General features: G+C 38.8%; 3 protein-coding genes across 3 annotated transcripts in view; all 3 read right to left on the bottom strand.

Moving 5' to 3' along the window:
- Nucleotides 1–21956, bottom strand: part of LOC145488889 (transient receptor potential cation channel subfamily A member 1-like) — a 77166-nt gene that overhangs the window by 2366 nt on the left and 52844 nt on the right. The window contains exons 19-28 of the mRNA XM_081467715.1: nt 7399–7479; nt 6661–6731; nt 5757–5910; nt 5132–5227; nt 4536–4702; nt 2879–2939; nt 2123–2191; nt 1597–1767; nt 755–823; nt 37–156 (exon numbers count right to left, since the gene is read on the bottom strand). Coding sequence (XP_081323841.1) covers nt 37–156; nt 755–823; nt 1597–1767; nt 2123–2191; nt 2879–2939; nt 4536–4702; nt 5132–5227; nt 5757–5910; nt 6661–6731; nt 7399–7479 — 1059 coding nt within the window. The remainder of the gene's footprint in view (nt 1–36; nt 157–754; nt 824–1596; nt 1768–2122; nt 2192–2878; nt 2940–4535; nt 4703–5131; nt 5228–5756; nt 5911–6660; nt 6732–7398; nt 7480–21956) is intronic.
- Nucleotides 7524–14733, bottom strand: LOC145488890 (uncharacterized). The gene is made up of 8 exons (XM_081467716.1): nt 14247–14733; nt 13538–13621; nt 12721–12803; nt 12094–12255; nt 11013–11124; nt 9975–10144; nt 9013–9097; nt 7524–8430 (listed from the first exon to the last, which is right to left on the bottom strand). The coding sequence occupies exons 1-8, from the start codon at nt 14436–14438 to the stop codon at nt 8347–8349; spliced, it is 972 nt and encodes a 323-aa protein (XP_081323842.1). The 5' UTR covers nt 14439–14733; the 3' UTR covers nt 7524–8346.
- On the bottom strand, nt 14827–19248 carry LOC145489433 (transient receptor potential cation channel subfamily A member 1-like). The gene is made up of 7 exons (XM_081468409.1): nt 18415–19248; nt 17677–17784; nt 16883–16991; nt 16580–16677; nt 16126–16173; nt 15501–15625; nt 14827–14899 (listed from the first exon to the last, which is right to left on the bottom strand). The coding sequence occupies exons 1-7, from the start codon at nt 18562–18564 to the stop codon at nt 14827–14829; spliced, it is 711 nt and encodes a 236-aa protein (XP_081324535.1). The 5' UTR covers nt 18565–19248.

The raw sequence follows: 21956 nt of genomic DNA, 5'->3' as shown, positions 1-21956 counted from the left end.
GTATTCGTGTGAGAGTGTGATGTTAGCAGATCTTACCGTTATTCTCCTTATGAATGACATGGAACCTGAGTTTGGATAAAGAACCACTTTAGGGGCATAAAAACGCTCTCTTATGCAAAATGGTGTCCTGTCTTCAAACTGACAAAGTGATTCTATCTGTTGAGAGGAAAGTCAGTCGCGCAATTCGTTATTACACAGCTGAGCGACCAGGAACTAAAATCAACCAATCATGTGGATTGCCTTTTCGCCGGTCCAGATTTTCTAAGCATTGGACCAAGTACTGTATTAGGCTTTCCTGTAGTTTTTTTGGCTTGAGGTTCTGTAAAATTAAGCTTATGCGTATGCCTCAATATTTCTTCCAACAATTTTTCCTTCACGACAGACTTGAGCACGCGTTCTCTAAATCGGCTTTCAATCAGAATTGCGCCGTTGGAGTTTAAGGTATCTTCCTGGTCATGATCGTGGAATTTTTCCTGAACTTAATCAGTCTTATGATTCTAAATTACTACTAATTAACCAAGCTTGCTCCGGGCTGTTTACAGGGAGAATATCGAGTTCTCCCCGAACTCAGACATCGGTCGATATCCTCCCAGGATACACTCGCGCCTGTTACATGTATGTTATGGAACTAGCTTGTTCGACCCATATCTGGTAATTTGTCGTAGTATCTGAATTTATCCTACCTCGATTGAGGGCTAATTTAATTACAGTACTGCAAACTAAGCAAGACTGCTGCTGTTTTTTTTTTTTTTACCTGAGTTTTAAGGCGTTTTAACTCAGCGTTCTTTCTCACTGCCTCAATGTCTCCAACAGCCAAGCCAATCTATAAAGGCAAAAAAGAATGAAAAGAATACGAGAAATTATAAAATGCGCGCCGACACCGATGCAAGCGCTCAGTTAAGAGCTGGTTTTTAAAGAGCTCGCTAAAACAATGGTAAGTGTAAGCCCGAGTCAAAGTCAAGCCGTACTGGAGAACTGACCGGTTGTTTTCAAAGCCCAGCGATTAAGCTAACTCAGGATTAGCAAGCCCGAATTTTGATTTGAGTTTTGTAACTTTGCGGTGAGGTTTTTTGGTCTTCTGTTTTGAGTTTGAATAATCACAAAGTACACAAAAGATGAGCAGTGAAAAAAATTTTTGTACAAGAGAAATTCTCTGAATACTTCGGTTAACTTTTAATCCTGGGTTAGCGTTAACCGGCTTTTGAACAACCCGGCCCAGATGTTTTGTGAATTATTATATAAATCGTCCTTATTTAAATTAAAATGAACGAGCATGAAAAAGCAAACAATTCATAATAATTAAAAGAAAAGAACATACAGGCAAACGAGCAGACAGAAGGAAAACAAACCAAGAAAAAAACACAAAGAAAGAAAGAACAATAACAGTGACAAAATTGCGTGAAAAGTGGACAGTCTGTCACTGTCCATAAGCCCTCCCCACTTATAAGCCCCTCCGGTTACAGTCCCCTACTGGTTTAAAATGAAATGAATTCGATTTATTATGATGTTCCAAAGCTTAATTAATAGTCAATGAATGAAAACCGAATTTCGATCAACAGTGCTATAGAAGCAGCACTTTACGGGATATTTACTCACCAGCAGATTCATAAGGGAGATGGACATTATAAGAATGAATGTGAAACAGATGAAACGAGCAAGTTCCGGCATTGCGAGCTTTTTCTCGACAAAGTAATGATTGAATTCCACTCCTCCAGCCATCATGTCGAATACCTTGAGTATAGACATGTATGGAGACGTGTACGACAGCTGAAAATCAAACAAGATTATTAAAAATTCTTCTCTGCTGACAGTTAGCGTTACTGTTGCAATTTATTTGTAGGTGTGCTCATCGACTTTGCCTATATGGCATGGACGGGGGTAACATGTCTGATAAAATGCCCAAATGGAGAGGGAATTGGGCTAGGCGTACAGGGAATATTTTCTGGGGGGTGGGGAGAGATGTGAATCACTCTCCCAAAAAAATTTCCCGAGTTGACCAAATTTTTACAAGACAATCGAACACAAACAATTTTTAAAAGATCATTGTATGTTGTCTTTTAGAAACTTTTACTTTTCAACTCGCTGACTCTATCTCTGAAAATATTAAGCAATAGTTTCTCACCTCATCTCCCAAGAGCAGAAAGAAGATTAACCCGTAAGCAACGACAAGCATGGAAAACACGACAATAACCTGAAGAAGAAACAAATAACAGCTGCAGTAAGTTTAACAATTATTCCACGAGAGCGCGTTGGATATGAGATGATAGAGAGCGAACGAGGCGTGTAGCGCCGAGTTGGTTCTAATCACATAATCTCATAACCTGAACAAGCGTGAGTGGAGTAATTGTTTAATTTGTAGCAGACGCCCCCAAAATATAGAAAACTAAAACAAAATAAAAATAAAAACGCCCTCAAAAATTACGTTTACCGTTTCGATATTTGTAGAGAGCATGGTATAACCCTTCAAATGCCATGATGACTAAGCCAATGAAAACTCTTGCATTGCATTATCTAATGATCCAATTTTTAATAATACTATATAGCTTTACTAGTCCCTGTGCGTTCTCATCCTCTTGTGACCCGCCGAAAAATACACGTAAGGGCCTGGAAAATTGTTCATATACCATTCGGTCCGGTCACTCTATGGGAACAAGTGGATACTGTTCTGGTTCTATGGCTGAAACTCTGAACTATCAAATAGATGAAAAGGTATTCATCCCTTATGTTGTAACTCAGCTGAAACATTTTTTCCATGTTAATGAAGAGCAACGACGACAAAAACTAGGCTTAATACGAATCAGACGCTATTTGCTTGTATCTATGGAGATTCTCGACACTTTACGATTGAAAAATGTGTCTTGAGTTCAAATATGATCACCTTGAAAACGGATTTTAGGACTTCAAACAGCATCGTCACATAGATCCCTGAACAGAAGAGCCTGAAAGATAGAAACCAAGTACAGTGAAGATTTTTTAAAATGAATGCGTGGAAATGCAATTCTTCGCTCTCTATTGAAGAAATCTGGCAAATACGAAAGAAAGCGGGTCCGCAAATTTGCGGCTTTGCGTCTTGGAAAGATCTTCACTGGTAAGTATGAACGCGCTTTTGTTGTACAGATTACGCAGCACAAATTTGTAGTTGTATGAATCGTCATTTTTGAATGCTTTGTCTATAACTCCCGATCTTCTCTTTCCAGTTTTGGTATGATAAGCTAAAAACATTCTCTTTCTAGGTATGCTATCTTCTCACTTAAGTGCTCTATTTCGTTACAACACTAGCGTCAACAAGGGCCGTCCTCGATCTGAGACGATTTATTATCAACCTAACTGCAGATACATGGGTTATTGACCAAGTGTGAAGTCCAGATGGCTGGATATCGGCCAACCTCCTTTTTTTGCGTCTGTTTATGGGCCGAGAGGAAGTCGAGATCCATAAACTCGCAAAGAAAAGAAAAAGGCCAATATCCAGCCATCTTGACCGAATAAGCTTGGTCAATAAAGGATTTATTGTATGGCTTTTGGGGAAATTTTTCTTGCGGGACACAGCGGGTAGTCCCGAGCGGGCAAGATAGCTCCATCTTGCCCGCTAGGGTAGCCAATCACAGTGCAGGATTTGATTCATCTTGCCCGCTCACGGAACTAGCCATATAATAATATCACTTAGAAAACAGTCCTAAGAAGATACGCGCGCTGATTGGTTAAAAATCATGTTTCTATTTAACAATTAGATTATGAGCTCGAGATTTCTATGAGGTGATAGTTGATGAGGCCGAAGGCCGAATCAACTATCGCCTCATAGAAATCGAGAGCGAATAATCAGTCTAATTGTTCTAGTAGAATTCTAACTAAAATTAACGGAAGTAATGGTTTCCAAATATTTTTCGACGCATTATTGAACTTTAATCTTTAACAAATTCGCACGTAATGAATTGTCCTTGGTAAATTTGCAGTTGTTCACGCGCGCGCTCCGCTTTTTCAATAATTTTAGGTTTTTAAAGTCAAGAATTCGTTTATGTCCTTCTTTTAGTCTTCTCAGGAATTTAATTATCCATTTACATCTAAACTTTCTTCCAAAACTTCCGAAAAACGATAAAAACGTCGCATTTCGTGGACGACCGATAGCTACTGCGTTCTAATGGCTGATAGTATACGAGTAGCTCAGCTAATCAGATTGCAGCATTTGCATTAGTATACTAGTAGAATTCTACTAAAACTCGATAGAAACACAGAACTAGCACAAGCTGTTGACGTAATGATGGCGCGAACAAAGAGAATTTACACTTTGATTATCAAAGTTAACAAGTTGTTTTTCCTTCTTTCGGCGCGGTGTTTTCTAAAAGAAATAGAAAACATGTTCTCCGTGTTTCTATCGAGTTTTAGAAACACTCGTGAAAGCTTGGGAGAACTCGAAAAAGCTGTGGAAACACTCGCCTGCGGCTCGTGTTCCCACAACATGTCTCGTTCGCCCAAACTTCCACTCGTGTTTCTATAAATCGATAGAAACACGGAGAACATGTTTTCTATTTCTTAATTACAGTTGCAATTGCAGAAGCATAGCAACGAAGGCTAGCAACAGTGCTATGATTCCGAACGCCCACTGTCGTTGATTGTCAATGCTGGCGTTTGCTGGCAGAACGGTGATCAGTGTTGTCACGTAGGTCGACACTTCCAGGAAATTAGTCAGGTCAAAATACATCCAGCGCTGAAAATATAACAAGAAAATAACTTTAAAATAATAGTAGACAAACAAACAGACAGACAAACAAATAAACAAACAAACAAACAAAAAGACAAACAAACAAACAAACATACAAAAAAACCAAAGGGTAACCGTTTATAAGACGGGGCGAAGGGGGGGGGGGGAGGGGGAGCATGTATAGGCTCTGTTTTTGTGTAATTTCGTTCTCTCAGTGAAACACAAGAAAAAGATCTGGAAAACAACCACAACCTTGAATTCGGGAATTGAACAGAGAAATCCTCACCAATTTCAGACCGCGTAACTTATCGAGCGGTACCTACCCCACCCTGGAAGTGTAGGATAAGGGTAAGGTGGTAGAACCTTTAACCTAGAAATACCATACATGTACAATTTAGTAGGTTTACGGAAATAAAAATGTTTGCTCATGCCAACCTCAGTGTATAACTGATAAGCCTCCAACAGTAGATTAACACAGCAAAATAGAATCAGAATAACTTCTTGTGGATACAAAGAGCTTTCACTGCAAATCTAAAGGAAAATTTCCAGGATTAGCCGACCATACCGCTGAGCTCTGGGAGAACTGGATTGAGAAAATAAATGAATTTTTCCGTTGTTTTTTAATCTGAAATTAAGGAATACGTTTGCATTCCCGGAAAGAATTTTCAAACATCTCAGAGCCATTTGATCTCTTACTCAAAAATTTGGCTAAATAGCAAGGATACAGTCTGGAGCGGGGCATTTTTTCCTCTTAGTTGATGTAGTGGAACAATTGGGAGTCACATGAAAGCGCGTGTTGCGGCTTTGAAAAAACACGCTCGTCCGCTGCCTTAGAATGGCGCTAACATTAGGCACTTTGAGAGAATAGTGTTGATTAAGTTAAAGACTGCAATACTATTTCGAGAAAAATGCTTAGCCTCCATATTAAAGGCAGAAATTGGCTTAGTTCCATTCCTCCCCTCCCCCTTCCTTGGTGGGGGATAGCGCCAGCGGATCCAGAGATAACTAAAAATTGGAAGAACCTGGCGATTATTGCCGTTGTTTTATCCGTTTCACTCACCTCAAACACGTCATAGTTATGTGTTATCTCGTTAAAAAAATTGCTGTTGTTTGCCATGAAATAATGACCACAATATAGATAGTGGGAGAATACAGCCAGGAACAGTGCGTACAATATAGCGCCCATGAAAAACACGGTCAGACCAACACGCCGCCTGTTGCAGAACAAGAGAGAAAAAAGAAATAATGATTCACTTAGCTTTCGGACAACCATCTGAAAAAAATTGGTTGTCCGAAACCCAAAAGAGCTTGTCCACAATTTTACGGAAGTTCCATGCATGCACGCAAACAAAACATGAGTTTATTATTTTAAAACAAACAAAATATACAAAATAAAACAAAACAAAAAACAAAGCATGGTTGCGAAATGGTGAAATATTTTGGACTCCTCTTTCTTCTTTTTTTGTCAAGGATTACATTTAAGTGTTGGCAATAACGTCATCTGTCGGTTTTCTTTTAACTTTAGTAATGTCTTCAGGCAACCAATGTGTGCTTGTCTCTCAAAATAGGTATGTCAAAGATTTATTTGTCCGAATAAAATTTCTACATGTCCGGGGAATCGGACAGAGCTTGTGGCGCTTTCTGCGGCTGAAGACAACTGAAAACAATTGAATGAATGTTTCTGTGAACAAAAGTCAGCAGTTGTGAAGTCACTCAAATCACCTGAAGTGGTTATAAAAAGAACTAAACGATTAATTTATGTATTACTAGTGGATCTGTGATGACCGATTCAGCCAGTTGGCTGCCTACGTATGTGAGCGAGCAATTGGGAGTGATAGAGTGGGAGTCTGAAAACGAAGGAACATGGCAGCGTAGCAGCATGGGATCAAGGGATGGAAGCGAGTAAACTTGATGAAGCTAGTGTGAAAGAGAAAAAAAATGAATAAACACATCTCCGTACAGACCACTTCATTCGCACCAGCTCTCGGGTCAGAGGATGAAACAGGAGTTCTTCACGGCCGCAATCCAGCATACACTATAAAAAAAAACAAGGACATGAAGTAAATTAAACTTATAGACAAGGTAGGTTTTTGTAATATTCTAGAGCCAATAAACCAGCCAAAACTCGAGAATGCATCTCTATTTTAATTCAAGCGACTGACAACGTGTTTCATCCAACTGAATTACTGGAAAACTACTGGAGGAGCGGTTACACAGCTCACAACATTCTACAGTTTTATTTTAAAGCAACTCTTACTGCCTAAACATTTAAAACTAGTTAAATTTATTTATTCTCAACATACTTGATGGAAACAAATTTCAATTGTCATTAATTTAATGATTGTTCTCGAAGGAAAAGGTTAAGTTTGTATCTCCCGAATCGTCATTTCGAATTTGAGGAGTTTTACTTTCAATGGGGTCAGAAATTTCTTCGTTGGATGAGTTCACGAAACGAGCATGAATTTGCTTGAGAGAGAAGGCTTCGGTCACGCTCTGTTCACGCTACAACGTTGTCGAGTACCCTCTGACGTCACAGTTTTCGCAATGCTGAGCGTTTAAACCCACTCAAAGACACTTGCCTGGAAACAGTTTCATTGAAGGATGTCATGTGACCATCTCAACTAGCCAGTGAATGCGCGGCACGAGCCTTAGCAGGGGAAAAGAAGAGCAACAAAATTCAACGTTTATCATACAAACCTGACCTTTAATCCACAGTATCTTTGTTGGTTGTCATCTATATCCTCCCCGGGTTTAGCATAAAGGAAACTGAAATCGTACGTGATCTAGTGAAACATGAAGGGAAAAAACTGAAAAAGTTGAAGAGGTGAAGAGGTGAAATGCCTTTGCAAGGAGGGTGGTACGTGTTACAACTAGCGTTCTAATATTCTTCTGAGAACTTTTTAGACGGGTCCCTTCTGACTTTGGAACTGATAATTAAAATTTTTGCGTTTTTCCAGCTACAACATTCTTGATTATAAAATGACTTAAAACTTTCTCTAACCATAAGAAACAAATATGCTGGTTTTTGACCAATAGAGAGGAGAAAAAGTAACGTTAACCTATAATTCTTAGGCGCGTGCTTGCCATGACTTGCATGTTTCTGAGTTCTATTATGAGGTACCTGCCAGCTATCAAACGGTTTGTTGCGGATGATAAAAGACAGTTCATGCAGAGGCTAAGTTTAGGCTTCCAGAACGGGTCAAATTGGCAACAACCCAAATAACCTAATGACCCCATAAAAACAGGCCTCTTCTCTTCTCTGAATTCGTGCGCGAAATTTATTAAGGTTGCCAGTCTTGGGTAAAACCCCGAACTGCAATCCTGGCCAAAAGTCTTTGGGACACTAAGCTTATGCTGTGGGCTGAAACATAAGGTCTTTCTACTCTTGCTAGGAAGTGACTTTCAATAGTTTTATTTAGTTATTATCACCTCCCCTGATCCCCTCCAGACACTGTTGACTTGGGGATAGAATTCTTGGTATATGGACAACATTGTAAGGGGCGGGGGTGGGGTGGGGAGGATATATGCATTTCTCTCTTAGATGAGCTGCACGACCACTAGAAAAGAAAGTGGTGTCCCAATTAAGACTTTTGACCAGGATTGTCAGTTACATCAGAGACACAAGTAGGTGTCACGCCCCAAGTCTACATTTAATTACGTTGACTGGCACTCACTGAATAATTAGGGTCTGTGTCGAGGTGTGGTGAAGGCTCAATGCATTTGTCCAAGACAAGCTGAAAGAAACAATATAAAACAACAAATCTCTTAGAAACGGCCAAAAAAATCTACAAATTATGACAAAAACAGGCAGAACATAAATATCAAGGCTGTTTTCCAGTGCTGTAATTAATCTTTTGTTCTTTGAAAGGTTTTGATGACAATACTTGAAGAAACTTCATATGCATAACAAAATTAATCTTGAAAATTTTAACCAAATTTTCCAAGTTCGTCGTTTGTAATCCGTGTCAATCTTCTCCATCCTTCACCATCCTTGTTCCTTTACGGCTTATTGTTGTATCTTTGGTGCTTTTCTATCTTAGTAAACTACTATTTTCAGGTTTTCTTCAATTCAAAGGTAATTTTGTATGCGGCCAAAATAACTCAAAATACCGTGACTGAGCTCTTCTAAGCAAATACAAACTCTGATTTGGATGAGATTTCAAAATTTTCTTTTAATTAGGCTGAGGCAAGACTCTGTAAACAAATTAGCTCACAAAGCCATTATCAACAGGTAAAACTTAAGTGATTGTGACAATGAATAACATGTTGTTTGATGCCCGAAAATTGAGCGGATACCTAACTCATAACAAACCTACCTTGGCAACTTTTGGAAAACGTTCAATGAGTCTTCGCATGGGGGTTACACCCTCACGTTTATTATTGTTCAAAAGTTCTCGCCATCTGAGAACAAAAAATACATACAATTAGGTTCCAGGATAGCGCGTGTTAGGAAATCATGACATTATTCCAGACCATTTGACCTAGCAGCTCGTGATGTCAGCCTGAAAAAAATTTCTAGACACTGGAAGACCGTAGCCAGGAAAAAATTATAACTGATGAGGCAATCTCAATGAAAAGGTAAAGACTGAAGCCATGTTCATAGTTAAATTCTCTTCTTTTTTAGGGTGTTTATGATGACTATAAACAACAAAAACCGAAAAAAAAAAAAAAAAAAAAAATGACCGAGACAAGTGCCTCTGTTTGCTTGTTACTTACTACGGTCCTGCTGTGCAAGGTTAATCGGAGGGTTGCGGAAGTTGAGAGGCGGAAAAGTCTCAGAAGGTGCAAGGGTTTGTCTGTTTCTGAGAGAGTGGCATTCCATAGAATCTTCAGCAATTTTTGCGAGGCTTCTGCGAACCTTTGGACATGGAAATGTATTTCTCAAACTCACTAATATTTTATCAAGTTTAAACAAAGGAAATCATGACCGCGACGGTGTTTGGATATCTGATCTTAGGTGTTTACGACTTTATTTCTCCGTTTTTACCTTAGTTTTAGTTTAGACTGAGAAGATATATCAACCACTCAAAACAGCGTTTAACCACATTTCCAAACACCTCGAGGTTAGTCAAAAATACTCCGCTGCGTATCGTATGTCAACTCTCTTCTCTGTGTTTGGAAATGTGGTCAAACACGGTCTTTCGTGTTTGATATATTACTTGAACGCGTTCAAAAATTGATCAGAAACATTCTGTGATCAACTTTGTTCAGCATTTTGCACATTCTTTTCCTGTGGCATAAAATAGTTATTAGATTAAAGCAATCTACTCATTCTTACCTTTCGTGTTTGATTATCTCCAAACAATTCCCCAAATGCCCAGCTTTTATTGCTGCATCCAAGCAGTTGTATCCACTTGTTGAGACTATCGTTAGATCTGCTCCACAAGTAATCAGCTTTCGAAGAGCGCATGTGTGTCCAAAATAAGCCGCCTTAACCGCAGCAGGTTTCTAAAAAGAAAAACAACTGAGAATGATATTATATGTAATAAAAATATGCCAAAATTAAACATTTAAATGTTGTTAAACAATTAAATGTTTTGTGTTTTAACCGTGGACTTGAAAGTACTCACAAACTGGAAAAAGATGTTGAGATATAGCCTGAACTGTCCATCATCTTAGTCTCAGCCTAATTCCCGGGCATATTTCAGGCTAGCTGAAATAAACCTTTTGGTCAAATGTGAGCGTGGATTCAGAGGCACTTTAACTGTTTAAAAATTTAAGGTGTCTCTGGAGCTACTCTATAAAATGTTACAAGAAATTGTGTATGTAATTCTAATTGCCGTCCGATGATAAGAAATAGGGGTCACTGAACTATTTTTTGAGTTATAAGCACTTAGAGTTAACAGGTCATAACGTTACCATCGCAATATCTAACGTCGCGATAGTAATCATAACTGGGTCACCAATGTTTGAGCGTTTGTTTGATTCCAAATTAGACTACGAATATTCCCCCTTTCGCTTAGTTCTAGCGGTTTTCTTTCGCCTCACACACGACAGACTCAGCGAAAGAGATTCAACTCGTAGTCTTTTGTAGCATCAACTTAAAACAGAAGCATATCACCTAGATAGGTGATATGCTTCTGCTTAAAAGCAATGGCAGTGGTGATAGCTGTTGTAATCCACCTTGATTTAAACATCGCCAAAGAAAATCGTCAACAAGTGGATATTTTCTCCAAATTCCCTACTAACAGATCGAAAACTGATTATTGTACGGATAGATTAACGAAAGCATTGTTCCTCCAATATCCTTGTAGTAGAAGACAGCATTGTGCTTTAGTATTTTAATTATTTATGGCTACGGTAGAACTCTACTCACTCGATTTTTGTCAAGACTATTGATATCCGCTCCGTAATGAAGCAGAGTGTCTATTGTCACAGGGCAACCATGAATTGCTGCGTGGAATAACGGTGTAAGGCGATCTTCATCCCTATGTAAGACAGGAAAAAGACTAAAATTCAGGTGGGTGTAACTTGCCGCGAGAAGACACACTTAATAATGCCCCATTCACACCAACTAAGATAGTTGAACTTAGTCAGAGATTACACAGGGAGGCAGCGTGGCCGAGTGGTTAGAGCGCCGAATTTGAAATCAGTAGGTCCCGGGTTGAACTTCAAATCCCGTTCTGACCGCTGGCTGATGTTGTTCTCGGTAGCCTTGAGTTCAACTTCTTGGCTGCGCTTGAGCCAACTGGTCTGCCTCCCGCCTTTTGGGATTCTTAACCTAGTTATGTTTATTTGAATATTTATTTATCATTGTTTGTTTACATTGGTCCTGAAAAGCCCCAATGGGGAGTGGCCAATTAAGTATACATTTTTTTTACACTTTGCAGTCATTTTGAAAAGACAAATGTAATTTCAAACCACCTTGCTAACACATTTTAATCAAAGAGATATTTACGTTGTTAAGTTGTGGAGTGTGAACGATATGAGCAAGTAATTTTTGGCCTTGTTTGGTTTAACCACTTTTAAACATGTTCAGCACGTTGGCGTAAACGGGGTTTTAGTTTCAGACGTTTCAGAGTGCTCGTGGAAAACATGTCTGCTTCAGATGTACCAAGTAATGGAAAATAGGTGCCGAGAGAAAAAGCAGGTCCCCAAATAAACTCAAGAAGGTCAATGACACAGTTTCTGGGAGGTTTATGTTAGTGTCAACTTTGTCAAAACGCTCCTCAAGGAAGTCTTGCGCGCCTCGGCATTTACGGAAGGTGCACAAAATGGCAAATTATGCAGACTATGACGTCTTAAAAGCATTGACATTATGAATCGTGCAAGAAAGAAAAACAGAAAGACAGAGGAGAGGGGACTAAATACGGAAATGTCATCCTAAATTGATCACCAGAAAGCCGGAACATGAGTGTGTATGGGAGTAATTTCAAACATTTAAAGGGTTCGGTTACCTGTAGTCAACTTCAGCGCCATGCTGCAATAAATGTGTTGCCACTTCTACCCACCCGTTTGAGGCTGCGCAATGCAAAGGAGTGCGAGATCTATAATCAATGTCATTAACAGATTCTGGGCATGCGCTGAGAAGCGATCTCACCGCATCGAAGAAGCCACCTCTGAAAAGTGAAAAAGAACACGTGTTATTCCACACTATGAGGCGCCGTCCACATTACGCCGAGAAATTTGAAAACGTAGCTGAATTCCTACGATCAGGCCTACCGTCCACACTAATCCGTCACGAAAACGGAGCTTTTCGAAAACGCTCTTCAAACCGGAGAAATTTGAAAACACCGTTTTACTGCACAATCGAGGTTTTAACGGTACAACGAAGAGAAAATAACACAAATTCTATAAAGGAAACTAAGAGCTTTGGAGCTACTTCAAAGTTTTATACTGTACTGGAAATATTTCGGACGCTGAAAAGTTGGTTTTATTTTCGGACACTGTTTCTGTCAGAAATTAAAATCGCCCGTAATTTTTGGCAAGTAGTGTGGTAACACTTGACAAGTTAACGTAAGCTGACCGCACAGTGCTGTTGGTAGCGTTGCGTATCTATGAATACAAATGAAAATTATACAAACTCTGCGGCCAAGTGAAGCGGGATCCTCTCCTCGTTGTCTTTCTCCCTGACGTTAGCTCCAACAAGTATTAGACGGTCTATAATCTATTTCAAGGGACAAAAGTAAGAAGCTTTTAGCATATTCATATTATAAGATGATATAAGATTGAAAAGAAAAGAATAGCCTAGGAAGACGAGAGGAGCGGGGGGGGGGGGTGGTGTGGGGGAGAGGTGAGAATATGCGAAACAGCAAGAGATTGGAAGACAAGCTTTGCTCTGTTGATATGGAGAAATCTTCATTCTAGTGATTACACGATCGTGTCAAATTTCAGGAATATAATTTGGCACAACAAAGCGATGAAAGACCATGAAAGAATAATATGCTCACCTTTCAGTTTATCAAAATGACGGTTTGGACATCATGAATCAAGAAAACTCGGGGTTAGTGTTCACCGTTAATATTTTTACTGTTTATTGAATTCCTGACTTACTTTTTTTTACTTCGTACTGGGTAGTATGACTAAATTAAAAGAAATGTAGGCCTGTTGATTTATTCTACAAGCCTGCGTGAGTGACCTTTTATATATTTTTTATCTTTTTTATTTATCTATTAATTTTTTTTCTTTAAAAATAGACTCAACTTTACTAGTCCTGATCATCCCTTGGGTAATATATTAACATATTATTATTTCTTTTGGATATCAAGTCTCTTCACATTTTTCTCGTGATTCGCGTCAATTTACTTCCTAAAATTGGAATGCCTGGGCATGTAGGCAAAATAAACGTCTTAGCAACCTATGGAATCCCCTTTTTCGGTTTTTGCTCTAAAGTCAACTTACATCCACGTTTTGTGTAGTTGCGGCATAGTGTGTTGCTGTTTTGCCATACTGATCTTTGCTCTCTAAGAGGCTATGACCGCCATTCTAAAAAATAATTAACAAAAATGAAACAATGATCCCAACAGTTTTGCTTTATAGAAGTCCTTACATGCTGAAATATGATTCAATTCTGCAACTAACATCTTAACCTCAACAGAATAACTCATTATTTAAATTTTTGACTGTTCAAATTAATCTCTAATTTGAGGTTAATTGTATTCTCATTAAATTAATTGAATAGGTCATGAGCGCATAGTTTATAGAGGGAAATGGTTAGGAAAGCCGGTAAACATCAAAGAAGCAAACGAACAGGCTACGATTTATGTTGGAAGGTCCTTGACACTTGCACATCTTTTGTTCTTTTGTGCTATGCTCATTGAAAACGGGTGAATTACGTAATCGCAATGCTTCTATCGGTTAGTTGTATGATCGAGCACACGTAACCACCTTTTGTATTTTGCCAGGTTTTGTGCAGGGTCAAACCCCAAAACAACAAACAAAAACATACAACAAAGAACTTTGCCAAGTTTCCTAACCATTTCCCTAAATTAACTATCAACGTTTCCTCCGTGAATTTCTCCTCCCTCCCGCATTGCGATATTTTCCATTTCAACTGTGAAGATAAATATACTTGATATCAATACCTTACTTCAAGCTCAATTCTGTTTACCTCCAAGATCAAGTCCACAGTTTGAATATCAGCGCACGCAACGGCTACATGAAGCACTGTTCTCCAATTCACATCCTTGAACTTTAATGGAAAACCGCGTGCCAGGTAATATTTGACAGCGTGGTGCTGGCTCCTCTTGACAGCGCACATGAGTGGGGAGGGGGTGCAAGTCTCAGTATCTGGATGGAGCATCGCTCCCTAGCAACAGCGACAATGTAAATGTAAAAATGTAAATCTTATTTATAGTGGTCATGCAATTAGCTATACATACACTGAGCTTAGCTAGTTTACAGGCATGCCACTGAAACAAAGGAAACAAATATTTCAAATAAACGTAACATAGTTAAAAATCCCACCTGGCAGGAGGCAGACCAGTTGGCTATTTACAAAGTGTGACCGAGGATTTGAACTCGGGACTACCGAGAAACAAATCCTGCTATTGGTAGGGTGGAGGCCTTGAACCCGGGACCTCCGGATTGCAACACCAGCGCCCTAAACCTCTCTGCCACGCTGCCTCCACGTGACAACAAAAATAATATATTTCTACATCGGATGTAAAATAACTGAATGATTATTATATCTATATTTTATATTTATTAATCACCTGCTCTAGGAGATAGTCAATGATAGGCACATGTCCTTCAAGTGAGGCCCTGTAGAAGAAGGTTTACGCATTTTAATAAACCTGGATATGTAAACAAAAGCACCAGGAACGAAACAAAAATACTTTTCAATTACGTTAGTCAAGAACTATACAGAAAATTGAAAAAAAGCTAGCTGATTGTTGAATATGGGACACGATTAACGAAGTTTGAAACTAATTATAGTATCCTTTTAAAAATACATAACACAAACACATTTTAATTCTGAACCTCGTGTTTTGTATGCTATAAATAGTCAACATATGTTTTCAAAAGTGACCGTTACAAATTTTTGAAAACTATTTATATCGTAATTGTTAGAGGTCTGGAACCTAGACTGAGAAATATTATCTGCAGCAGAAATTTAACCCGTCTATTGGTCATTAGTAGAATTCTACCTGAACACTAATGCAAATGCTGCAACTTGATTGGCTGAACCATTGCACACTATCAGCCACTATCGGCCATGATGTGGATGCTAGTCATTACATGATCTCTTCGCCAATACCCAAACTTACTAGCTCTGACTGGAGAGAGGCACTGTGAAAGAATGGCAATTTGTTCAAGAATACAACACGATTTAAACATCAACTAGGGAGTAAACGGCAGTTACCTTAATAACGGCGTCATTCCGTTACCAACTTCACTTTCGATCTTCGCGCCGTGTTGCACCAGTAGCTTTGCTATTTGCAAGTTACCTTGACTACAAGCTAAGTGAATTGGCGTGGAAAAGTCCTCCTAAAACAAACAAAATATAATTTAATTCATACAAGTTCACCCTCACCTTCTTATAAGGTAAATTAAGTAGCACACAAGGCTTAACAGGGCATATAAATGAGATACCAATGTTAAAAATACCCGCGTATCTCTCTTTGACCAAAAAGTGAATGTCTATTTACTTCTGACTTACGTAAAAATGTAAATGAAAGCAAACAAGCAAAAACAGATCACAATAATAGCTACAAAAATTAATTCACCAAAAAGCACATGGTTTTTTTTTTTGAATCCTAATTAGACTACGAAATACCTTTCCAGACTGGTCAAAGAAAGTTAGTTGTGTCTTTCGAGGCCAAGCGGAACAAAACTAAAACCATTTCAACATGCATTTTGTTTAAAATTCCTTAAAAACACCCACCCTAAACCTCCTATAGATATCTGTTTTTAACGCGGGGTGATCTCATGGTGCTTAGTGCATGCCCACTGCCTTGACAGTTGCAGTTCTAATAATCATTGATTACCTGTACAGTGCATATGTCAGCTCCAGACTCCAGGCACAGCTCAACAATCTAAAAGCAGATGAATTTCACACCAATTAAAATAGAAATAAGGGTATATTCTTAAAGAAGAATCAATTTCTGTTTTCTTTGTTCAGCTTGCGTTCGTTATAACAAACGTGGTGTCACAAAATGAATTTGGAGCTGGCTTGAAATTTTGAGTAGGATATCGAAGAGCGATTCCTCCCTCCCGCTAATTCGTTAATCGCGCATCGATCTATCTCGAGATAATTAAATAAAAGTGAAGTGTTTTGCAGTCTAATGGAATAACCCATCATGTTAGTGGATTCTGTTTTAGTATCACTCAGGGTAGTCGCAATCGCAGCAATGTTTTTACAGATGGAGAAAAGATAGTCCACGCGAGATTAAAGTAGATCATGATGATTGGGTTATATCAGTTGTAATAATGCATTCTAACCTCTTTGTGTCCATGTTTAATGGCTAGATGTAAGCAGACATTTCCATAATTATCAGGACTATTTAACAAAGTCCGCGTTGACAAGCCGCCACTTTTGGCTGTGAAGAAAATGAAACAAGCAATGACATACGTTGAATACCCTGGAAATACTTCAAGATATAACTCCACATTTAACTTTCCTTCATCACTTCGTTATTTGGATTCATATACTGTTGTGCGTATCTGAATCGTTTCACCCTCAAGCTTGTTCACTTAACCAAACTGGAACAACATTTGAAGCCGAAGTTTTACAGTTCTCGGTACCTTTGCGCAGCATTTCTTTGAACGCGTCCACGTGACCTTCTCTTGCTGCCAAGTGCAGTGGCGTGTAACCGTCATTATCTCGAAGGGCCATGTCTGCTCCATATAACACCTGAAAAGATATGAACACTGCTGTCGTTACCCTGTTCATGAATTAATAACGTCCCTTTTAACTTTACCTCTTTAATCGAGCTACGATACCTGGAACAACTTGTAACCATTACAAAACTATCGTTAAACTTATATAATAAAATAATAATAAAATGGTCTTTTATTTTTGTTATTTTGTGAGAGCACATTGTATTAACTGTCTTATTCTCTTTTTCTGTGTTTGTTATCATCAACAATTTCCAGCAAATACAACATGAAAGTGTTCTCCTCATTTAAATACTTTTCAAGTAGAAAATCAATTTGAATTGCTGAAAAGTCGTTTATCAGAAACGTGACCGACAGTTTCTTGAAGCATAATCTGTTGTCAGCATGTAATATAACATGACATAACACAAAATGACATGACATATGATATGACATAACAAAACAACAGAACATAACATGACATAGCATAGCATAGCATAGCATAGCATAACATATTTCCTCACAGTTTAGATTTATAGATAAAATTATAGCTTTTTTATGTTTTCTTTTCTTATTCTTTTCTACTTGTTTATACTGTCACCAACAGGATACGTTATGTTACCTAGCAACGCCTGACTGCTGGAGACTGGATTAGAACTGGACGGAGTATATTCTGCCAAATTAAATTGATTTACTGGACTTCAATAAAAAAGCTTTCTTACCAACTTCCTAATAACTTCTGTCTGTCCCGCCAGAGCTGCAGTGTGTAATGAAGTAGCTTTGTCGTTGTCTTCAAGGTTTATGGGAATTCCTCCTTCATTTAGCAGAAGCTGAATAATCAAATTAAAGTTGGCTTTCTAATACACCTGGTCTGCATATATTAGAGGTTTTACTTGTTTATTGCGGGACTATATGCTGGGCTGCCAGTTTATTTTATGACAGTTATTGAATATATTTTGAACCTGGTGATCATCCTCGGAAACCCAGGGACAGTTAATTGGGCCGGGAGAAAATAAACCCAGCAAAAACCGAAGCGCCAAAAGTTGACAAGTATAAGGGTTAGGGTTAAGGGTTCGGGTTAAGGCTTGGTCTTGAGGCTTGATTTCGGCCGGTCTCTTGAGCGCACTCTACTAGCATGGGCTTTTTTTCCTGAACAGCGGCTGGTAATCGTATCTATTCCGTTTTAAGTGGTATCTTTTACGGGTCAAATAAAGCTCAAGTCACAACCAGATTGATCTCCTTTAGGGGTTTAATTCAAATTTTCCGACGAGCACTCCCAACCTTTTCATATGGGGTTCCCCCTGAACCGCCACTTAGCGTTTGTTACGTATGTTGCGTCAAGTACTTAATAATGGTTTGACACCGATTTTTTTGTTATGACTTCATGCCATTTTCGATTTCAGGATTCAATATCCCTTTTAACGCGAAAATTAGCTTACATCTTATCTTGTAAACCCTACCTTTAAGACCTCTGTATGTCCTTTACGTGCTACATAATGCAGCGGTGATTGACCATTGCAGGATTTCTTGGTAATGTGAGCGCCATTTTGAATGAGCAGCCGGCACGCATCGAGCGAACCAAACTTACTGGCGCATATCAGCGGTGTCATATAGGCACAGCCAGCGTTCAAAGCCGCAGGAAAATTGATATCTGTGTGAAATAATCAACAAACTCATTTCAGACCACCGCTGGCGTTCAGACTAAAGATGGTAACTGGTTGGAAGGAAGACAATTCTTTTTATTTCGTATTTGCAACGTATTTTGAACTAACGCTATGCCGGATGCAACGAGCAAGTTGAATACCAACCAGAAATTTCAATTAGAAATACATAACGCTAATAGAATGGTTTTCATTTGAGAATCGAAAAGTAACTGGTTTTGCATTTTTTACGCTACACGATTGGCTTAAAAATATCGCGCCACTTTTTCATCCAATCAGAAGTAAAACCAAAACCAATCGCGACTCGCTCACACACGTTTTCCCGCGCTTTGCGTCAGCTACATGTCATTACTTCGAGGTTTGATTGGTTCACTGGATTGTCTGTGTCCTTTGTGATTGGCTGGAGTGATAACTTTGATTTTGGTTTTATTGAAAACTGCTCTAAAGAGCGATTTCAAGAAACTTAAACCAATCTTGCTCAACCCAGATTACCGTTGAAATTTACGCCATAGTAAGCTGAATTCTCGTTTTGATTTATCATCTTAAAAAAGCTGTTCGATATTGAAAAAGGGAATTTACTTTGCAGCCCTAAAATTTAGGTAGCTCTTCATACACCTCTAACAGGACGTTTTCTGTTTCAATTGTGTATTCATGATTACCATGACGGCAGCCTTATGAGGTCTCCTTTTTGGTGAGTTTCTACTTTTTGACGTAATATTTCGATTTCCTGAAATATTACGGTCAATATACTATCACTTTCTGTTATTTTCTGACATCCTGAAAAGAAATATGGAAATCCAAGATGGCGGATTTTATGATGCCATATGACGTCATAACCAGCAAATGATAAAAAACTCTCTTAAATGTTTACCCACTTAAACGCCCTTCAGTCTTTATATTTCACGATTTACGTTCCATACTTGATGGCTCATATCCGTACCTCAAACTTCATCGTTCATTTTCTCTTGTTACTTCTTCATTTAAGGCAGGATTATGGCTCCTGTTTAAGGTCATTTGTTGGGGGTCTTACTAAACAACATATAGGATAAAGTCTGTATACAAGCCAGAAGGCCCATCAGGCTGGCATGTCTGTAGCATGAAGCGACTAGGACTATTTCTACTCCCCTTGGATGGGATGCTAGTCCATCGTAGGGTTACCCCGAGAATTAAATTCGCCGGTACCAATTTATACACCTGGGTGGAGAGAGGCACTGTGAAAGTAAAGTGTCTTGCTCAAGAACACAACACAATGTCCCCGGCCAGGGTACGTTCGAACCCGGACTGCCCGATCCGAAGTCGAGCTCTCTAACCATGAGACCAACGCGCCTTCACAAACAACACACAATAGCGCACCAAATAAAAATGCAAAGCAATCGATGGCATTCTATAACTCCTTACCTGCCCCAGCGTTAAGCAGCAGTTGAATGATTTGTACGTGGTTTCCTCTCGCCGCGTGGTGAAGTGGAGTAAGTCCATCTGCGTCGTAGGCGTTACATTCTGACGCGCTTACTCGAATCAACTGCTCTGCAACACATGGCAAGCCATCGCGACATGCCTAGAAAATAAGCAATAAAACTAATTTGTTCACAGTTCACTGAAGAAAAGGAAATGTGGGACGTTCACACAATCTAATCTGTTTTAGGGTTTGTCGCAATTATATAGCTATAGAGGAGTGATATTTGAGGCTAAACATTCTTGTTAAGGTTACTTCCCAGCTTCGAGGGCACAAAAAAACGTTTTTTCTTTTATTTGACGGATTCTCAAAAAGCGGCCGAGTTATTTAGGAGAAACGTATTTTCAGATAAAGTTAATCAACCAGGAAGGTGTCATAATCGCTTCACATCTTCGGTTCTTCCTCGAAAGTCTTCAGTAATCTTCGGAAATCTTCGGACATCTTCGGAAATTTTAGGAAAATGTTCGGCAACGTTCGTCTGACCTTCGGACAGGTTTTAGAGAATCTTCGAAAAGTGGTCGGAAATCTTCGAAAAATCGTCATCTGTATGTCTATATAATAAAAAGAACATTACACATTAGCTCGAAGATATGAATTTTATGTTCAAGTGGCTAGAACAATATCTCACTCGTTCGCTGCGCTCATTCGTGAGATATTGTTCTTGCCACTCGAAGATAAAATTCATATCTTCTTGCCATCGTGTAATATACTCTATAAATGGACGAAACCGCCAGGGGAATTTTCGCGGCAAACGCTTATTTGGAGCTCTTATTTCATGTTATTTGGTACTGTTTATCGCGCATTTGTTCTTTTGCCTTTGGCTACTTTGTCCGTTTTAGTGTCTTTCTCTTCAATGCGACAGAGCGATAGAAAACATGTTGCAATGCGATGCTTTTCTCGGGAAATCCTGATCCATTGTCATTGACGATAGGAGGTCCTGTTGTTCCATTAGTTTGCGGTTTCATAAGACGAGATAATCTCCTGGCGTGGCGCGAGTTGTTTACGAACCTTTACGAGCTAAAACCTCGCATTTGATTTTGGGAGAAATACATCCACTTTAAGCGAATTTATAGGTTATGCAGATTTGACTGATTTTCGTGAAATTTCGCCAGAACATTCCAGGGATAATGACAAAGGAATGTTCGTGGGGAAATTTGGATGTTTAACATATTTTTCCTGTGGCGTCCATTTACGCAGGACGTCTTGCATATTTTTAGCTACTCCAACTTTAGATGCGGATATCTAGACAGCCAATCAGAATCGAAAAAGCCTGACACACTTTTGTTGATTAATGCCTTGTGAATAAGACTGTGCAGCCATTTTGCTCGTGTGGCCGCATTCGATAGCCGATAAATTCAATCGGAACAACCCTCGGGCGTTTCACGCCTTACCGGCTGCTGAACCTTCCTGAAAGATAAACTCGCTTAAATTGTATTTTTATCGTAAATTACATTTATTAAAATTTCTTCTGATATATAATTTTTTGGGGCTTTATTGAAACTGGCGCGTGTACGAATTTTTTCCCGATGGACACTCGCGAAGGTGGGAAGTAACCTTAAATGGGCTTTATCGCGACATATTGAGAATTTTTTGGTGACGCGCAAAGTTATCTTTAGTCTCAAAGAGAAACCTATAAATATAAATTTACAAAAGTAGAAAATGATTCAAGGTAATAATAAACAAACTTAAAGAAACAAGGACGGACGAAATATATTTCGAGACAGCCTGAGATTATAAAAGACAGGCTTAAAAAATTTAGGATTAACATGTTATCTACATGTGACAAGCCCGTGGATAGTGAAGTTTTCATTTTGATTTTTTCTCGTTAATTAAGAATATTTGACAATTATAAATTCTCCTCTTGAACCAAAATCTTATAAAGTATTTT

Source organism: Orbicella franksi, chromosome 6 (genome assembly GCF_964199315.1).
Source record: "Orbicella franksi chromosome 6, jaOrbFran1.1, whole genome shotgun sequence".
Classification (NCBI taxonomy): domain Eukaryota; kingdom Metazoa; phylum Cnidaria; class Anthozoa; order Scleractinia; family Merulinidae; genus Orbicella; species Orbicella franksi.
Note: the sequence above shows the minus strand (reverse complement) of the source record. Positions and strands in the feature narration are given on the sequence as shown.